The 18,102-nt window shown below is 38.7% G+C and overlaps 1 protein-coding gene across 2 annotated transcripts in view; it reads left to right on the top strand.

Annotated features, from left to right (window-relative positions):
- The window catches only part of LOC110047395 (DNA-directed RNA polymerase III subunit RPC2-like), a 32,358-nt gene that overhangs the window by 7,089 nt on the left and 7,167 nt on the right, over positions 1 to 18,102 (top strand). For both annotated transcript variants that reach the window (XR_016203986.1, XM_089278707.1), the window contains exons 12-43: positions 1,347 to 1,460; positions 1,782 to 1,862; positions 2,302 to 2,358; positions 3,221 to 3,268; positions 3,480 to 3,527; positions 4,035 to 4,100; positions 4,319 to 4,369; positions 5,570 to 5,629; positions 5,724 to 5,813; positions 6,717 to 6,815; positions 7,160 to 7,223; positions 7,674 to 7,739; positions 9,679 to 9,727; positions 9,825 to 9,863; positions 10,292 to 10,366; positions 10,747 to 10,845; positions 11,761 to 11,888; positions 12,566 to 12,593; positions 13,229 to 13,286; positions 13,491 to 13,527; positions 13,638 to 13,687; positions 14,194 to 14,230; positions 14,364 to 14,425; positions 15,292 to 15,310; positions 15,602 to 15,679; positions 16,276 to 16,350; positions 16,430 to 16,481; positions 16,662 to 16,722; positions 17,020 to 17,102; positions 17,799 to 17,847; positions 17,932 to 17,949; positions 18,066 to 18,102. The exon at positions 18,066 to 18,102 is cut by the window's right edge and continues 69 nt beyond it. Coding sequence is in view for 1 of the 2 variants with exons in the window: in XM_089278707.1 (XP_089134833.1) it covers positions 1,347 to 1,460; positions 1,782 to 1,862; positions 2,302 to 2,358; positions 3,221 to 3,268; positions 3,480 to 3,527; positions 4,035 to 4,100; positions 4,319 to 4,369; positions 5,570 to 5,629; positions 5,724 to 5,813; positions 6,717 to 6,815; positions 7,160 to 7,223; positions 7,674 to 7,739; positions 9,679 to 9,727; positions 9,825 to 9,863; positions 10,292 to 10,366; positions 10,747 to 10,845; positions 11,761 to 11,888; positions 12,566 to 12,593; positions 13,229 to 13,286; positions 13,491 to 13,527; positions 13,638 to 13,687; positions 14,194 to 14,230; positions 14,364 to 14,425; positions 15,292 to 15,310; positions 15,602 to 15,679; positions 16,276 to 16,350; positions 16,430 to 16,481; positions 16,662 to 16,722; positions 17,020 to 17,102; positions 17,799 to 17,847; positions 17,932 to 17,949; positions 18,066 to 18,102 (1,978 nt within the window). In the remaining variant the exon portion in view is untranslated. The remainder of the gene's footprint in view (positions 1 to 1,346; positions 1,461 to 1,781; positions 1,863 to 2,301; positions 2,359 to 3,220; positions 3,269 to 3,479; positions 3,528 to 4,034; positions 4,101 to 4,318; positions 4,370 to 5,569; positions 5,630 to 5,723; positions 5,814 to 6,716; positions 6,816 to 7,159; positions 7,224 to 7,673; positions 7,740 to 9,678; positions 9,728 to 9,824; positions 9,864 to 10,291; positions 10,367 to 10,746; positions 10,846 to 11,760; positions 11,889 to 12,565; positions 12,594 to 13,228; positions 13,287 to 13,490; positions 13,528 to 13,637; positions 13,688 to 14,193; positions 14,231 to 14,363; positions 14,426 to 15,291; positions 15,311 to 15,601; positions 15,680 to 16,275; positions 16,351 to 16,429; positions 16,482 to 16,661; positions 16,723 to 17,019; positions 17,103 to 17,798; positions 17,848 to 17,931; positions 17,950 to 18,065) is intronic.

Genomic DNA, 18,102 nt, shown 5'->3' with positions numbered 1-18,102 from the left:
TCACATTTGCATTGCGCATCCTTACTGCGCATAATTTATGGCATCATTAGCGTGCGCTCGTGCACGCGCATATTGAAAACATGACGGATTTGCCTTGATATTGAGCTTTGTCAGTTGAAAAATGGCTTTAGCTCACCAATGAGCACGGGCACCCCAATTTTTTTTCCAGTCATTGTAATCAACTAATCATAAGCTTTGCGTGAGAAAAGACTGATCTAATTTCTATTGCTGAAAATTGAATAAATAAGAAAAATAGCAGATACACTGTGGTCTTTTCTATTTTGCAGTCGGTAACCATGTCAAGAAATTTGGTTCAAATTTTTAATCAAGGATTTAGCTTTCTTCCTGAATCAAACGTAAAATGTTTATTTGTGTCCTACACAATGTATTGACTGTACTTTAATGCGTGTTCTTATGAGTCTGGGTTCACAAAGATTTTACAATTACTGGGAATGCGTTCTTATAATAAGCATTAAATAATGCCAAAATGGGGCATTTTCAATGCCTCACTGCTCCTTAATGAACATGGGCACCCCCCTTTTTTATTTCAAAATGGAAGTTATCTTGTGACAAATATTTAGTGGACAAAGTTTGAACAAAAATGTATTGTCACTTTTATTTCAGAGGAATTACCTTAAGTGAAATATAGTGGGTATAGTGTGGCCGTTTTTATGGAAACGGTCACCATCAAGATGCACACACTCAGACACTTTTTGAAAGGAGCAGTGATCAAACTAAATGAAAAAATTATCTGCAGAGTTTCATGAAAAAATAAACTCAGTGGAGATGTCAACAAATGTAGAGAATGTTTAAGACAGAAAAAGAAATTATATTGGAATGCTTGTGTCAGGTTTACTTACAGATATGAGTGTGCTTTGAAGTTTAAGTTGTGGTTGTTTTGGTTGTAGTTGTCAGTTTTGTTCTGAGATTTCTGTCGGCAAGTAACCTAAGAGGGAGACTTGAGGATTGGATGTAATGGCAAGAAATCTCACCACGAAAGATGGAGGGACTGCTCAAAGTAGTGCCATTTTGTCACTTACATGCAGTTTTCTTGTTTTGTTTATGCATACATATTTTTTGACAGTTAAGACTGTAAAACCTCAAATTGTTGATATTTGACATGAATACATGAGTACATGAAGATCAAAGGTTTTGACTTGTAGGCATGAGAATCCCACTTTAGGTGGGAGAGTTAGCTGTTATGCTATTCTTGTTCCTTTGGGAATGATATTTTGGGCTTTATTTTTACCTTTGGTCGATCAATTGCTCTTAATAAGTGGAAGGTCTTTTTGAATATAAATTTGTGCACCTACGTGTAATGCCTTCTATCTTGATTCCCTCAAAAGGCACTTCAATATGTTGGGTCTAAAGTGCGTCAACGTGCCACTTGGGGCAAGAGTAGGACCAAGGTGGAGGAAGCAAGAGAATTGTTAGCAGGAGTCATGCTTGCTCATGTTCCGGTATAATTTAATAACAGTTCACTTATGAAACGTTTTATCAGTTTAAATTTTTTTTTTTGTGATGCCATTTCATTACCCTCATGATTTAGTAGATGGTTTGTTCTGTCTGCTGCACAGTAAGATTAGTTTTAAATTTGCTGTGACTTTATGTGACCACAGTTAAGATTATTTAACAGATGACGTTCTAAGACCTTTTGAAATGTGAAATTAAATTTTTATGTATATTCAAAGTTGTGGTCTACATGTACATGTACATTTACCTGAATGGAAATAATTCTCCAAGTCCCACTTTGTTCTTTTATGACTCATTTATGTTTTCAGGTTATTAAGTATGATTTCAAGGCCAAGTGTGTATTTCTAGCTCTGATGGTTCGAAGAGTCATACTTGCTTGCAGCGACGAGGTAAGAGTCTCTTCCCAGGAAGAACTAGTATAGAATCTCTCAATTAAGTACTTGTATACTGTTCATCATGTATTTCATTAATTTCAGTGTGCTCACGGTGTATGTGCAGAATTGTTGTTTCAATGTCTGCTAGGCAAAGCAATATTGCCAGGTTGTTCGTAACCCTAGAATTCCAGACATCTTGACCAATAATAAAACGAGTTGGTTTGTGTCTAACCTAGAAGGCTGCTTGTACATGTAAGTTTGACTTTACTTGTACATGAAACACATATCTGACAGACATTCTGTGGTTCAGCCTGACCAGTTAGCTTTTTTCAAACATGATGGAGTTGAATTTGGGAGTGGCAAGTTCCTCTGGTTTACCAGTTTAGTGCCCCAAAAACTGGGCTACCTGTTAAAGTTAGAGCATGTGAAGCTTAGTTTTTCATTTTTCTTGCAGGCCCATGTGGATGATCGTGATTACTATGGTAACAAGAGACTGGAGCTAGCAGGACAGGTCCGTAAGATCTTGTGATATGGAACTGTTGTTGCTTAAAGTTTCTGTTTACATGTACATCAAATTTTCAAGTCAAGAGTCAGTGATCATTTTTTTTCACAATAATATTGGCAGAAGACCCAGTTGTGGAACACGTAGCCATTTATCAACTTGAAGTTGATAAAAATATAATCAATAACCGCTGTAGCGAGTTTGAAACTGACATCTGGAAATTTAGTCCTTCGTCAGAGCAAAGTGGCGGATTGTGGGTTGTATGTGTTTTTATATAGTGGAACCCGAAGTTGCGCTATTGGAGGAAGCATCTGCATGAATGAATTGGTGACGTGAAAACGTTCATTCATCCCACGAGGAACCAAGTAACTGCGTTGCAAGATAAATTTCTGTTCCGAATTTTTACAACTGAGTGTTGCCTTGAAGAATGACTGGGGAAATTGAAATTTTTGAGAATGGGTTTAGGGTCATCTTTGTCTTGTTTTCTATGTCGTGTACCCTGATTTAGTCCAGGTCTGTTCATACCACAGGCTCTAAACAATGACATCGGCCGTTGTGTACCTACTCATCACTTGTGATAAAACCTGGGGTAATGATCATTACCAAGTAGTTACAGAAGTAGTAAATTGGTTAGTCTTTACAAAGTACAGTGTATCTTAAAGTGAGATATTTCAAACAGTACTAATCTTTGAGTGTGGCTACATGCAGTTGGCTAGAACTACTGCAGTCACCTTCACCTGTCCCCTGGCGCCAAGTTGGCGCATAGGGCCTCAGTACTTAACGATTTCTTTTGTAATAGATGAACGAGGCAGTTTTTAGTGGTGCATGTCTTCCTGTGGATTTACATTCGGAATTTCTTTTAATTTCACAGCTTCTATCTCTGCTTTTCGAGGATCTTTTCAAGAGGTTTAATGCCGAGGTAAACATTAAGAGAAAATTAATGATTGATGTCTTGTCCAGAATATTACATCACGGTGCCCTCCGCTAGAAAAAAATGCCATTTTTTGTTCCGAACCGAAAGACATCGTAAAGTTTTAATTTTTTTAATGAAGCCATCTTTTTGAAATTTGGTCCCAGTCTTGACAGTGGTACAGTGTACTTACAGCCATGTTTCATGAATTCTTTTTCAGCTTAAAAAAATCGCAGACCAAACAATTCCCAAACCAAGGGCTGCACAGGTATGCTGATGTAATAGCAGAACTTGTATACCATAATAACAGAGATACATGTACTGCTGTCACGCATGACACACTAGGTCGGACAGTCACACTACCACTGGCGGAGCTTTAAGCCCTAGAACTACTACTGGGTCAAAAGGGGCAGATGTAGAATTAGTTTGTCATACGATTGTGTCCGCTGGTAATTTTTACTTCCAAAAAATTGATGCAAACAACTCCAGGGATTGGGGGGGTTCACAGTTTTGTAAATTCTAAATAAATATTAATAGGTTATGCAAGGTGGTTTCGTTTTCTGTTTGTTTACAAATTACAAATTCAAAAATTTCAAATTATAAACTTTATTAAGAAGGTTCATTGGGCAAGGAAGTGGGCTGGCTGGCAGGTATCACTTGCTAGTCTAGGCAGCTCAGATTTACAACTGTAAAAGGAGAGGTTATTAGTATGTGGATTAAAAATACGAGAAAGCTGGGTATAGTGACATATATTTTTTTTATTTCTTTCATTCAGTTTGACATTGTGAAGCACATGCGTCAGGATCAAATAACACACGGGCTGGTTCATGCAATAACCTCGGTAATAGAATGCCGCAAACGATTTTGGTATAACTCTTTTAATCCTGTTAATCAGCAACTGTCCGGAGCTCATTGTGAGAGAGATTTAGTATTTATACTCATGGTTTCTGACTGTTATTCTCATGTGATGATTAGATTCAAGAATAAATGTAACAAACGACGTTCTTTTCGTGGCATTCACTCATGAAGTCAGTGGTAATTTTTTTTTTTTGCTTTCAGGGCAACTGGATAATCAAAAGATTTAACATGCATCGCGCAGGTGTCACTCAGGTCAGTTCAGTGTGCTGAGTTCTATTTTCATAACTTTTAAGGTGGCAGAATACAATTTTCGTGTGCGCTATTGCTAATGCAATTCAGAGCGTGCACAAGGATTACAAAAGAACCATCATGGTGTCGATACATCGACCATTTTATTTGGTCAATGCCCGCGCTAACTGTGCTATTTTTCTTCATAATTGGACACAGTGTATTGATGGTTTTAGTCTTTTATTAGAAATATATGTTAGAAAAGGTAACGATGCAAAGAACTTAGCAATTCTCAGATTTTTCTTTGTTGCCGAAATAGCCCAGTTAAATGCAGCGCATACGTTGTAAGTAATTGAAGTGCGATTGAATGTGGAATAGCTTTCTTGGAAGTACGGAAATTCGCCTATTTCTCGAGAACTTCTCGTTAGATTTTCACGAAATTTGGCACGAAAACACCTTAGGAAATAAGTTACTGGAGTATTGAAAAGAACTGAAATGTAGCACAGGAAATTGTACATGTAGATATTTCCAGTTATTCCTCAATAAGGGATAATCAAAAATCCTTTTGTTAAACTATTATTCAAATAGTGTTAACTTGTGAGTATCGTACAAGCTTGCTGCATGCAAATGATAAAGCAAATCTAATGACTAGATTTTCTACAAATAAGCAAAACCGATTTTAAAGCTCTGTTTATATTTATTCATGTTGCCATGGCAATGGCACATACGTCAGCTTAACTATCAAAAAACGAAGTTTGTGTCGTCATTTTTGGCGACTAATGGAACAAAAATTTTAGAAAAAAGGTGAATGAAACACAGGTATCAAAAACCGTGTTCTGCCACCTTAAAGAGCAATAATCTCACCAGCCACTTCAACTCGTAATTTTCTATCGCAATTTACGAGTTTAAAATGGTTTTGTTGTTAACTCCAAGCTGGAAAGTGATCTGCTTGAACAAATACTAAAATAAGGCAAATTTAGATAGAGTATATTATATATTTAATCTGGGCACGCTCTTTGACTCCTTCCCCCCACCCCCCCCCCCCCCCCCCGAAAAAAGAAAAAACATTATTGACAAGCATGAGTGTGTATCTAAAAAAGCATTTCAGCTATATTTTTTGTAGGGACATTGAGATGTGCACCTTGGTGGCACGTCGTAAAAGTTTCATCCTGAACAAGATCTTCATGGAATCGGTAGACTTTGTAAAACCGTGTTTTTTTACAGGTGCTGTCACGTCTTTCATTTATTTCCGCCCTTGGAATGATGACAAGAATCAGCAGTCAGGTCAGCAGCAGTGTAAACTCAGAATGACCTTCACGTACAACAAAACACTTCAATACAGATGAGTTTTATTCAATTATTTTTTCACTACTCACAGTTTGAAAAGACCCGTAAAGTTAGTGGTCCGCGCTCACTACAGCCATCTCAGTGGGGAATGTTGTGTCCGTCAGACACACCTGAAGGAGAGGTGAGTCTTGAATACAAAACACAGAATACAGTGGAATCCCGAGTCTTTTTGAACCCTCGATTTTTCGAACCTCTCGATAACTCGAACTAAAGTCGTTTTCCTCCCCTCAGCATAGCACTTTAATTCTACCTCTCAGTCTGATTTCTCGAACTACCTGATTTTCCAAACCAATGTTTGCTTTCTTGGAGGTTCGAAAAGTCGGCATTCGACTGCAGTTCAACTTCCGAAAGGCCTCAAAAACACAGACCTGAAAATGTTAAATTACTACTCAAAGGAATAGCAGCAATTGTTGTTGTTTTTTTTTCGTGCCATAGGTACACGTATTAGATTTATTATCAACAAGACTAAGTTAGCGCAGAGGGGAAATAACTAACATCAACCAATCAGACTGCTTTACTGCTGGTTCAATATTTTTTCAAGTATTGGATCGGGCAGTGTTCGAATGATCCCGCGCCCACTTCTGGAGATTTTTTGTGACTTTTATGAGTTACTTCTCTGAGAGAAGTGCCTTGTAAGTTACAACATTCTTGTTCGTCTTTTTTTTTTTTTTTTTTGTTGAAAACGTCAGACTTGAATATGAGCTAAGGTAGCTTTCAATCTGAGTTGTGCACTTAAAGTTTACCTTGTCTTTCCAGCCCATAATTATGGGCTTAACACTGACCAAGCTTGCTCGGGACCGTACTAAGAGATAATCGGCCCTTGGTGTTTTTTGTTCAGAAGTTGTCGAGCTGGGTTTTTGCTGTCATAGACATCAGGCCAGATTTATCACAGTGTGACCCTCCCGCTTGGGTGATATGTAACTTATAAACTGTCTAGTGATGAGTTAAGCTTTATTCATTTTGTCACTCTGCCTGCCATCAATGTTGATCAATTCTGGTATTATGTTTGTCGGTTGATGTGTAGGCTTGTGGGTTAGTGAAAAACCTTGCACTGATGACACATATCACCACAGACCAGGATGAAGAACCTATCATTCGTCTGGCTTATAACCTAGGAGTCGAGGTTTGTTACTTGGTAGTACGGTAACAGTCAAACCCTGTTTATAGACACACCCAATGGAGCACAAAAAGTATCTCCAGTGACGAGGCATGTATATTACGTGGCTTAAAAAGTAGGTAAGATTGTTTAAACCAGGCTTCCAGTGTACTTAAATTTGAAAGTGAAACTACAAAGTTATTCGAACGTTAAGTACATTATTCATCCACCCAACAAATAAATTCCATGTTGCCGTGCATCTGTTCAGTAAAAGATCACAGAAGACGTCAAAATTTGGAAAGAACAAAAACGTGGCACACGAGGCGATAGTCACATTTTGCAAGAGTGATTGTGATTGTTTGAAATTCCAGAATTTGAGTATGCTGTCTGGAGAGGAGATAAGCCATCCCTCAGTGTATCTAGTTTTTCTGAATGGTGAGTTATATTTTCTCTTTGAAGTAAATTGTGAAACTTTTCTTTCACTAGTCAACAAAGACTTCCAATTTTTTTTAAAATTAAAATGTGAATTATTTTCTTATGAACATCATTTTCAATAGACCAATTTCGATATATTAAAATTCAGCCTAACACAATAGACCTCAGTACGAGGCTCTGGGGAATAACTACAGAGTTTGTGGGGTTTATTCCCCGGAGCCTCGTGCGGAGGTCTATTGTGTTAGGCTGAATTTTGATATATCGAAATTGGTTTATTGCTTTTTTGTCAAAACAAATCTTATGATATATTCATTCATTTCAAATACAAAAGGAAGGGTAATCATCATTGGAAGAACAAGAATAATATTAAATTTTAAATGTTGTAAAAAGATAAAATGTATTAATACTAGCCGTGAAAAATAACCAATAAGATCTCCCTTCTACTGACAGGAAACATTCTTGGTGTTGTTAAGAGTTACAAGCGACTAGTTGACACTTTCCGACTTATGAGAAGAGGTGAGGTTATATTTTCAGTCTAACTATTGCAGGAAGGACATATGTTAGTGAACTTGTGTGAGGTAACTAACGTGTGGTAACTAGGGTAAGGAAACTGGCGTGACGTTCGTATTGAGGAAATATTGATTGAATTCTTTGTTTTTCAAGTGTTGCCACTGAGGCCCCTTACACACGCATCCGGATATTTTGGAATCCGCAACTTTCTCTTTCTGGATACGGCTTCCGTCCACACGAATCCAGCGAATTAGGCAGCGAATCCAGATATTTTTTAATCCGCTCTCCAGAGTGGCAAAAAATAAATCCGCAACGATTCCGATAACGTGTGGGCGGTGAATCCCGATATTTTCGAATCCGATGACGTAGCAAAATCGTGTCCAGTCTCTTACCGAACAATAAACTAATATGGCGGCACAAGGTGTAGGCCTAGTTTCTCTAGAGTGAGGATGCGTGTGGACAGGCGAATTCGATTCCAATACGTTACGCGTGGAAGGGAAATTTCTGAATCCGGAAAGAAAAAGTTGCGGATTCAAAAATATCCAGATGCGTGTGGACGGGGCCTAAGCTACAGGTGGGGTCCGTAAACATGCGAAAAAAGACGAGATTAATATTTCCCAACACAGAACGAACAAGCTAGTTCAGTAAAGTATACATTACAATGGCTCTTAAAAATCTCTGTTGATAAATTGATACGTCCCCACGATCCACTCTCGGTAAAAGAGACCGCCAAAGTTAAGCATTGATTTCGTTGTTTAGGTCACCTTGAAAGGTAATAGTTGACATTTTCTTCATAACAGGAAAGAAAAAAGATAACTCTTAACAACAAGCTCTTTTTGTGCGGTTCTTTGAAAAATCAATCCGCCGAAAGAAATTCGTGAGCATTCCGTTTTAGGTATGGGTCGCACTTGTGAAAAGTTTTCATCTTTGCCGGCTAAAAAAAAACAACAAAAATTTGAAACCGCAACCGGAAAGGATAACTTTTAGACAGAACGGAGGGTCGCACTAGTGGGAGGTAATTGTCAGTACCAAATTTCAAATTTATTTGCTTGGCGATGTCATCCCAAGCTTTGCGGGCTTGACTGCTATTGATGTGATCGAAATTCTCGGCCCACAGCTTGATTAGCATTTTTTCTTCGTTATCTGACCATCTTTCATAAGATGGTTTTCCAGTATCAGCTGGTTCATGATCAGGAGACGATTGGAAAGACAAGACAACGACGCTTGTGAAGCGCTGGCTTGCATGGACCTGGCCGGTAGAGTGTTTTCCTGCGCAATGCTCGCATGTGCAGTGCTCGATTGCGTTCCCCTTCCAGTCATATTGTGGTAGACGGGAGCATACTGCGGGTATTCCATGCTATCGCCGTAAAAACCTTGAAAACCTTGAAATTGTGCGGGATTATAATATTAGCCTCGTCCGTTCATGATGAAAGACCGCGAACTGGAACTAAACTTCCCGCGTGTATCGTTTTTCATGTTACGCTGACAAGCGTTGACAGTAACCGCTGTGATTCCCATTTTTTGGCTCGACTTTTCTAAAATCTGCCTGTCCCACCCAAGCACTACGGCGTCTTTAATGTTTTGCCGATTCGCAAAGTTTTTGCCAAAGCGAAAAACCTGCGGTCGCACTAGGCAAAGGCCCGCGATGACAGATTTCCACCGCAAAGTAAACAAATTCTGGCAAAGATTTCCCAAGTGCGACCCATACCTTACTCTCACAATGCCTCTCTTCGCCTAGCAGGTGTATGAATGGGTGCCGGCGGATTGTTGGGGCAGCCTGACAGACTGCTGGGAAGTGACCTGTGATAGACTAGGATCCCACCTAGGAGCAGTGAAAATACTTCAAATACTTTATGCTATAGAAAACAGCTTTAATCACAAGTACAGCTTGGGCCTTAGTTTAGCTTTTCGTTCAAATAATGTGATTTGTTTTGTTGTTTTTTAGCTGGCTACATAAATGAGTTTGTTTCAATTTGTCCAAATCATCAGCACAGGTATTAGTGGTTCATATGACTTTCGTGTGCTAGTAATTTGTATTGTTTCCAAAGTTAGAACTTTCCACAAAATAATGACGCTGATTTTGTGTTGCAGATTTGTCAACATTGCATCTGATGGAGGACGCGTCTGCAGGTAATTTAATGACTGATGAAGTATCATGTAACAGAGGAGTGGCCGTTTATGAACTTGTGAACTCATTAACAACTATTGGAGGAGGCTGAGGAAAATATCGTGATTTGTCAGCGGATCAATTATTTGCCGGAACCAATATTTTGCGAAAACCAAGTTCAATAATTTGATCCCCAAGTTTGTTCTCGTATTTAAATAGCTCGCTGGCAGTTGGTGGAAGCAGTCTTCCATTTTTCACATAAGAGCGTAGTTACAATTACGCATGAGCAGAGTGTTATTTGCAGCAAAACACATTTTAGACGGTATTGCGTACGAGCAGGCAATTATATGTTGACAGTTCAGTATTTCCTGTTCACGTGGTGGGTTCTTGGCCTATGAAAAAGAAGAACGAAATGATTGAATGGTAATATTTGTTTTGAACAACATTTTAGACCGTACATCATTGTTAAAAATGGCAGACCTAGGGTGGTGGACAGACACATTCAAGAACTTGTGCAAGGGTTTAGGTGAGTTTACGCCGGTCTGTTCATACACTGTTTTATATCATTTACGTGTAGCCGATTTAAAAATGCCAAGCCTTGACTTGAATAGAGAGGCGTAGAAAACATAAACCAAAAACCTGCCCTTACCCTGAATGCCCGAATGATAACAGTAACGATATAGATTTTGGTAACGAATGAAATACAGTTTTGAGAAACATATAATTTTCTTTTATTCTTTGTCACTGTGCTTTGTTCGTGGAGAATTTCATTATGTTTCATAATAAACTTGTGTTTTGATTTCTTCACCGAGAAGAATGTATCGACATTTAGGTCTGAGAATTTCGACCTCCATCTTTGAATTTCAATGCGAAATTTCTACCGTATTTGCTTCTCTTTTTTACCAGGAGCTTTGAAGACTTCTTACATGAAGGCCTGGTTGAGTACTTAGATGTCAACGAAGAAAATGACTGTTCAATCGCTCTTTATGAAAAAGAAATCACGAGGTATGACATCATCACTGTAGATGATACTTTTAGTTTTCTTTTAAGCTTTGAAATATTTCGAAGTCTTTAAACAAAAGTGCAGAAGTAATCAAGCACACTTGCTCTATTACAGTTTGTGCCATTTCTGAAATAACTTGAAGCCATGTTGCAACTGTCATCTTTGTTTGTATTTTTCTTGAAGCTGCACACAAAACTTAAGGTTTTACCTACATGCAGCCTGCAATTACAATTATTACAATTGCAAGCTTTAATAAAATGTAAGCAAGTGGTCTGGCCTGCATGTAGCACTTGCTAACTGTGCAGCCAGACTTACAACTACCGTGAAAAGGAGGGTATTTATCTCTTGCTATTACATGAGAACAGGAGCGACAGTAATGATTGGAATGACCAATTCGAAAAAGCGAAAGGTCTATGTTTTGAAATCATGTTGTTGTCCATTGTGGCGTTATCAACGTGTAAGATGTGATATATCAAACACGAGAGACAGTGTTTCATCAGGATATCCAAACACCGAGAAGAGAGTTGAAAATACGACGCGCAGTGGAGTATTTTTGACGAAATTCGAGGTGTTTGGATAGCCGGTGAAACGCTGTCTCGAGTGCTTGATATATCTTCTCTATCGGAACAAAAACTAAGGAGTAAACGGAGAAGAAAAATCGTCAAAATCTATGCTAATTAAGACCGGGTATCCAAACCTCCTTCACAGTTGTGATTTTCTGTGGTTTAACTATTAATTATTAATGCGTTTGAGAAGGACAGATGTACCAAATTTACTTCATAATTCGATACTTGACTTGTTATTTCCTCGCACAACATTGATTTTTTACCAGTCTGTATGACAAGTGTGTCAGTACAATTTGTGATGTTTTTGCTTCCCAATTGATTATTGCCTGACAATGATAGTTTACCTTTCAGGGAGACCACGCATCTAGAGATTGAGCCATTCACTCTGCTTGGTGTATGTGCTGGTCTTATACCATACCCTCATCACAATCAGTCGCCCAGGAACACATACCAGTGTGCTATGGGAAAACAGGCCATGGGTAGGTACATGTACTCACTGTTTCTATGTTCATTAGTCTGTAGATTGATGGACAATTTATAACTGCAAATAACTGCGTTATAGCCTTATAGGTCAATCTTAGTCTGCATATTTTGCTCCTTAATAACACCTCAACTACAACCTACAAATAGACAGGCAGACAGACAGGTTGACAGACAGACAAACAGACGGACAGACAGACGGACAGACAGACAGATAGACGGACAGACAGACGGACAGAGACACAGACAGACGGGTTGACAGTCAGACAGACGACACAGACAGACAGATCAACAGTCAGACACATGGGTAGATAGAGACACAGACTGATGAGCCGACAGACAGATAGGCAGTCGGCAGACAGACAGACTGACGGACGGACTTAGAGACAAAGACAGAAATACAGTTGGGGGATGGATGGATAGATTAATTGATGGACAGACAGATTGGTGGTCATCTGGGCAGACGGGTGAATAGACAGACAAAACAGGGAACACTATGATAGAAATTGTGACAGTTCACTCCAAATTGTCCAGAAAGCAAGGACAATAGTGACTTCACAATTCCTGCCATGTAATTTTTTTATAGAGCCCAGGACGATATGGTCTGTTAACTACATGTACATGTAGTCTGATTAGTCACTTCACTAGTTGATGCTGTTTATTACTCATATTACAGGTTCCATTGGCTACAACCAACGCAATAGGTAGGGTCTGCCAGAGTTTTAAACTTACAAATTCAACTTCCTTCTTTGGAAGGAAAAGGCTTTAGATTTCGTTGAAATTCAATCCTAATAACCGATGTATTTGTCACAGGAATGATCGTTGTTTGGCGGTCTTTGGACAAAGTTTTTAAAGTAGCAAATCGAATAATGTTGACAGAGCTGTGACAGACAGAGATGTCAACTGTCAGGACCCAATGCGGAGTTGTCCTCCGACTCTCATAGTTGTCGCATTTTTGTTGGTCACTTGAAACGAAGCCACCAGAATGTTGTAAGAATGACGTAAAAAAGTTGGCAAAAAGCAGTCCAAAACTCTGTGAATTGATAACGACACTGTTGTTGTTCCCTTTGAACAACATTTTTGGTTATTTCTCGTAGTCTTGTGCATTCAACGTCGTCGTTTCCAGTGGTGGGTCTAGAGGAGCCTTCCACTTCATGTTACAAATACAAAAGGTCTTGACGACCACAACCCATCTATTCATCTATTCGAACAAGAAAAGGCCCCTTCTTGACTCCCCCCTCATTTTGAACACGGCTGTTTCTAACAATGTTCAGTTTTGATTTGCTGTCTGGTTTATTTATAAATAGGTCAAATGTTTGTTTTGTTTTATTTCACACAGAATAGACACTCTGCTTTACTTTTTATGTTACCCTCAAGTGCCCTTGGTAAAGACAAAGGTGATTTGCTTTCTTGTTATTTTAATTAAAGCCTCAGTTTCTGTCTTTTTATTCCGAAAACGAGTAACAGGCGAAGGTTTCTTGTTACTTTGACTAGGACGCCGCCTCGTACATGTACGTCATTTATTAAGAAAGTTACGCGCGGGAATCAGAACTAAATAAAAATCATATTAACATGTTAACCTTGTCTCTTTATTATTTAAGACAATAGATTTGATCCAGTTTGACAAGCTACCAGCAGGTAATCTAATATGGCACTTCGATAATGATTCTCACTGTATTTTAACACGAACGTGAGGAAATAATTGAGCGAGAATGAAACTGAATCTTTGTGTTATTTTGTCTTCTAAGGTCAAAATGCAACAGTGGCTGTTATGAGCTATAGTGGATACGATATTGAGGTAAAAGCAAGAGCTGCTTGTTTAACATGGATGTCAGTAATTAATCTGCATCTAATCTAACGATACTCTCAAACAATTTTAAGGAGAGCATTATAGAGCCGTTATGAGTGAGCTAAACACATAAGTTTAATCTCTGTTTCTTTGAAAATGTTTCTAATCCTCAGCGAAGATTTCATCATTGAAATAACTTCTCATTTTATTGTTAAGAATTGGAGCCACAAAAATAAAATGATTTTTGTCGTACAGTCGCTAAAACACCTTAGGACAATAAATTCTCGTGGCATCCAATAGTCCTTTTCACGGTTAATTTTTCTCATTTGCATTACAATGTAATCCAACGTGGGTGCGAGGCAATTTCGGGTTAAAACTACAAAATAACCTGAAATTGCCTCACATACATGCTAGATTTTATTAACGCGAATATATGATATAGCAACAATTTCACGTATTAAGGTATCTATCCTTAAACTTACTTAACTTTAACGTGAGGCTGTGTTTTGTTTCAGGATGCTCTGATTCTTAACAAATCTTCTGTTGACCGAGGTACGATCTATCATCCTTGAAATCTTCAGTCTGAGTGCTTTTCAAAGCCATTCTGTTCCACCAAAGATGACGGTAAAAATGACAGCAGCAGCGAAATTTATTTTTCTAAGTTTTTTTTTTGTTTTTCATCCAGGATTTGGACGTTGTTTAGTATACAGGAAACAGACTTGCTTGTTAAAAAGATACGCAAATCAGGTATGTAAATGTCAAGTATTCGCTGTTGAATATTAGGCACGTGGGTTTGTGTGGGCTTTACCGGTACTAGGTTACTTGGAGGGGAAGTGGTGAGAGGCATCTAGGCTAACAGTTGTGTTTACTAATTATGTCCACGTGCATAGGCTTTTGTACACCTTAACAAAACGCTTGGCTAAAAGTCAAACTAATCAACTAGGAATTGACTTGGTAGAGGTAAATGACGAAGGAAGGTTGTACATGTTACTGAACTTCACGTTCTGGTCGAGAAAGTAGCAAATATATCGTGATTTTGAGAAATGTCACAGAGCTTTTCAATTGACCGTATCCGTATCCTCGGTATAGGACTGGAACTAGCCTGCACGACAGCACCTGAGGCTTATGTGGGAGTGTTTTTAAATGCAAATGACATTAATCTCTTTTTAATGATATTGCCCCACTGAGCTTCCATTGCAAACTAGTTCCAGTCCAATACCGGGAATACGAATATGGCCTTTTTGTAAAACATGTCTCGATGTCACTCACATCTTCGTCACTTACAAGAGTGTTTGAAAAAAAGCGGTTGATCCCCAGAAAAGCCAATTTAAATCAGCGCGCCAATTTAACACTTAATTAATTAATTTTTGTATGTAATTCTAGGAAATCTTGATTAATAGATCGTATTTCTAGCTTAACAAGTGTGTGGCCGACATCATAAAGTGTAATCATTGAAATGCAAGCCCACTGAGCAGTACTCTTTATCTTTTGCTCTAAGTGGAAATTTCAGATTTCTACTGCGGCACATTTGAGAGAAAGAGATTTACTAATGTTTATTTTTGATTTGTTACGTTTGTTTTTCTTTTCATCTGGTCGTCACTTTCATCTCCAAGACATTTGATCGTGTTATGGGTAAGAGGTCTTTTTGTAAACTTTTCACAAGCCACTGTGAATATTCCAAAATATACAACGCACATACATCCGGGAAGATAGCCAGGCCATTTTGCAGGATGTACACAAGTGAAATGCTGTATCGTCGTCTTTGTTTTATCGGCCTAATTCTGTGTAGTTTGTTATGTTCGTTACGCCATGTTTGATAATTATATCTTATTTTAATATTTTACTTTTACTTTGAAATAGCTTTGAAGAAAATAGATTTTACAATTGATGAACATATGGATTTTTTCCCTTTAATCCTTTTAGGTCCCAGCAGAGATGCTATTACTGGAGAGGTGATCTGGAGACACAGAGCGCTGGATGCTGATGGAATATGTTCTCCAGGTAGCTGAATAAGTAGAACCTCTTTAAGCCAAGCTGGCTTATAGCCTTCGGTGCTTAACTCCCGTTTCTGAAGCATGAAGCAGCTAGGAATATCAATACTCTTCCCTGGATGGAATGCAAGTCCATCGCATTTTTTTTCTTAGCATTCTGTCAGGCTGCCCCTACAGTTCGCCGGTACCCTCTCATACTTCTAGGTGGAGAGAGGCACTGTAAGATTCAAGTGTATTTCCCAGAAACACAAAACAGTGACCTCGGCCTAGGTTCGAATTTGTCGTCATCAGGCCGCCTATTTCCCTCTTCCAGGTGACCCAGTTCATATATAATGGAGCATGGTAGGATTTGACTCTTGTTCATCGAGCTTTGTTGCCGAATTAAGGCACAAGACACGAAATCCACAGTATTTTTCACTGTTAGGCAACTAGGCAACTAATGAGGGTCCAGTCCTTTGGGATACGAGTGGATCAACTTCACACCAGCCGGCTCTGTTTTTTTTTTTAAAGTTGTTTACAAGATGGTGGATTTTGAGTTCCTACAAGATGGCCCTTCACAGTGTTTACAAGCGCGTGACATTAGCTTTCTTTGTTCTTGTTTTCCAGGCGAGAGGATAGAAAACAAACAGGTTCTCGTCAACAAGTCCATGCCAGTAGTTACCGCCTCAGGAATTCAACCAGGTAGGGCCGCAATGTTTTCACTAGTAAGGTATTCTGTACTGTAAGCCCAAATCTCAGTTGTTGTGTGGTTTATTTGCAGTGACGCCAGGTCAGCCCCCTCCTCAGCCACAATACAGAGATGTACCTGTGTCGTGAGTACTCGTTGTCTCAAATATATTTGGCTTTACAGTGTAGTTCTCGTCATGGCTCGCTCACTTAAGGTGCTAGTTCACGTTGCCTAAGAAAATTGTTGCTTTTCTTTTCTTCTTTACTTGCCTGTTTATTTTGATGAACAATACCTTGCAGCAAATTTTGGATCATTTTTCCGTCAGGTACAAAGGACCAAAAGATATTTACATTGAACGAGTTCTGGTGACATCTAATGCTGAGGAGGTGATATTTTTGTTCCTTCCATTTCAGCTTCTGATAAACTGGTGATGAACGCTGTTATTTGGTGCTTTGCACAACGAAGAAACAAATAGTAAATTTGAATTAGCAGTTGATAAAGTAGACGTTATCATTATCTAGATAACAGAGCAAACAGTTTTTCAAACTGATAACCGTTTGGCATGCACCAAGTTTAATGCCTAGTTTACATGACTGCTTCAGCGTGTCTGCTGTAAGTAAAGGAATTATCTCTGCTTTGGTCTTATCAAAATTCGTCCATTCTTTTATACCATTTTATTTTAGGCTTTTCTCATCAAGATTCTACAGAGACAGACGCGGCGGCCTGAGATTGGAGACAAATTCAGCAGCAGACATGGGCAAAAGGGGTGAGTTTTTCAAACAGAAGAGTGCAACACCCATCATTATAGACCTTTTGCCTGACAGTTATACGTATAATAAAATATTCAACACGATTTTCGGAGTTATCTGGACTTAACAATTCTGCAATTCTCAACTTAAAATAATTCAAACAGCTAAAAGATTTTATACCTTGTTAGATTGAGATTTATTAAAAAAAACAAAAAAAAACACAGACTCCGGTCTTCAGGCATGTTTTAGATTCCCCTCAGAGTTTGCATAGGTCTTGGTCAAAAGCTGTGCCATTTATAACCGGGGATCATGTAAAGGGTTTTTTATTCGCTATTTACTCTACCCAAATTCGCAATTAGCTAATCAAAAGCCTACTGTTTTGACATTCTGCGATATCAAGTCACTGACCTGACATTGCTGACCTGATATTGATGTATCAGCGTGCGGTAAATGCCGTATAATACCTTTTTAATACGTTGCGGTGGCTCTAGGTTCTTTTGGTCTCGTCATGAGTAGTTTGGCTTGACTGTGATTCGTCAAAATATGATACATTGCTCGACCAAACTCGCCATATATTCTGTCCGAGCCTACCAAATGGTGCAATTAGGTATACTGAGCAGCCCGTTTAACTAAGATTTCTCCCTGATTAAAGATAGCCATTAGATTATCGGTTCAGAATGCAGCATTAACGTAAAGCTTGCTTTGTATTTCAGAGTGTGTGGCTTAATTGTGAACCAGGAAGACATGCCCTTCACTGATCTGGTAGAGCTCTGAGTTTTTTTGCTGCTGTTTCTGCTTTTTGTCTCATTCACTAACAACTTTCTATTCTTATTTCCCATAAAATAGGGCATCTGTCCAGACATTGTGAGTACCAGCTTTTACTCATTTTAACGTAACGTAAACCCAATGCAGTGTACGAGGGTGTGTTTGTCACTCGCGGCTCCGTCATGTCACTGATTCAGAGCTTGTTTATGTTATAGATTATGAACCCTCATGGCTTCCCGTCTCGGATGACTG

The sequence above is a fragment of the Orbicella faveolata genome, unplaced genomic scaffold (assembly GCF_042242905.1).
Source record: "Orbicella faveolata isolate gen_17 unplaced genomic scaffold, um_ofav_v1 contig_46, whole genome shotgun sequence".
In the NCBI taxonomy this organism is placed as follows: Eukaryota; Metazoa; Cnidaria; class Anthozoa; order Scleractinia; family Merulinidae; genus Orbicella; species Orbicella faveolata.
This window is presented reverse-complemented; position numbering and strand designations above follow the sequence as displayed.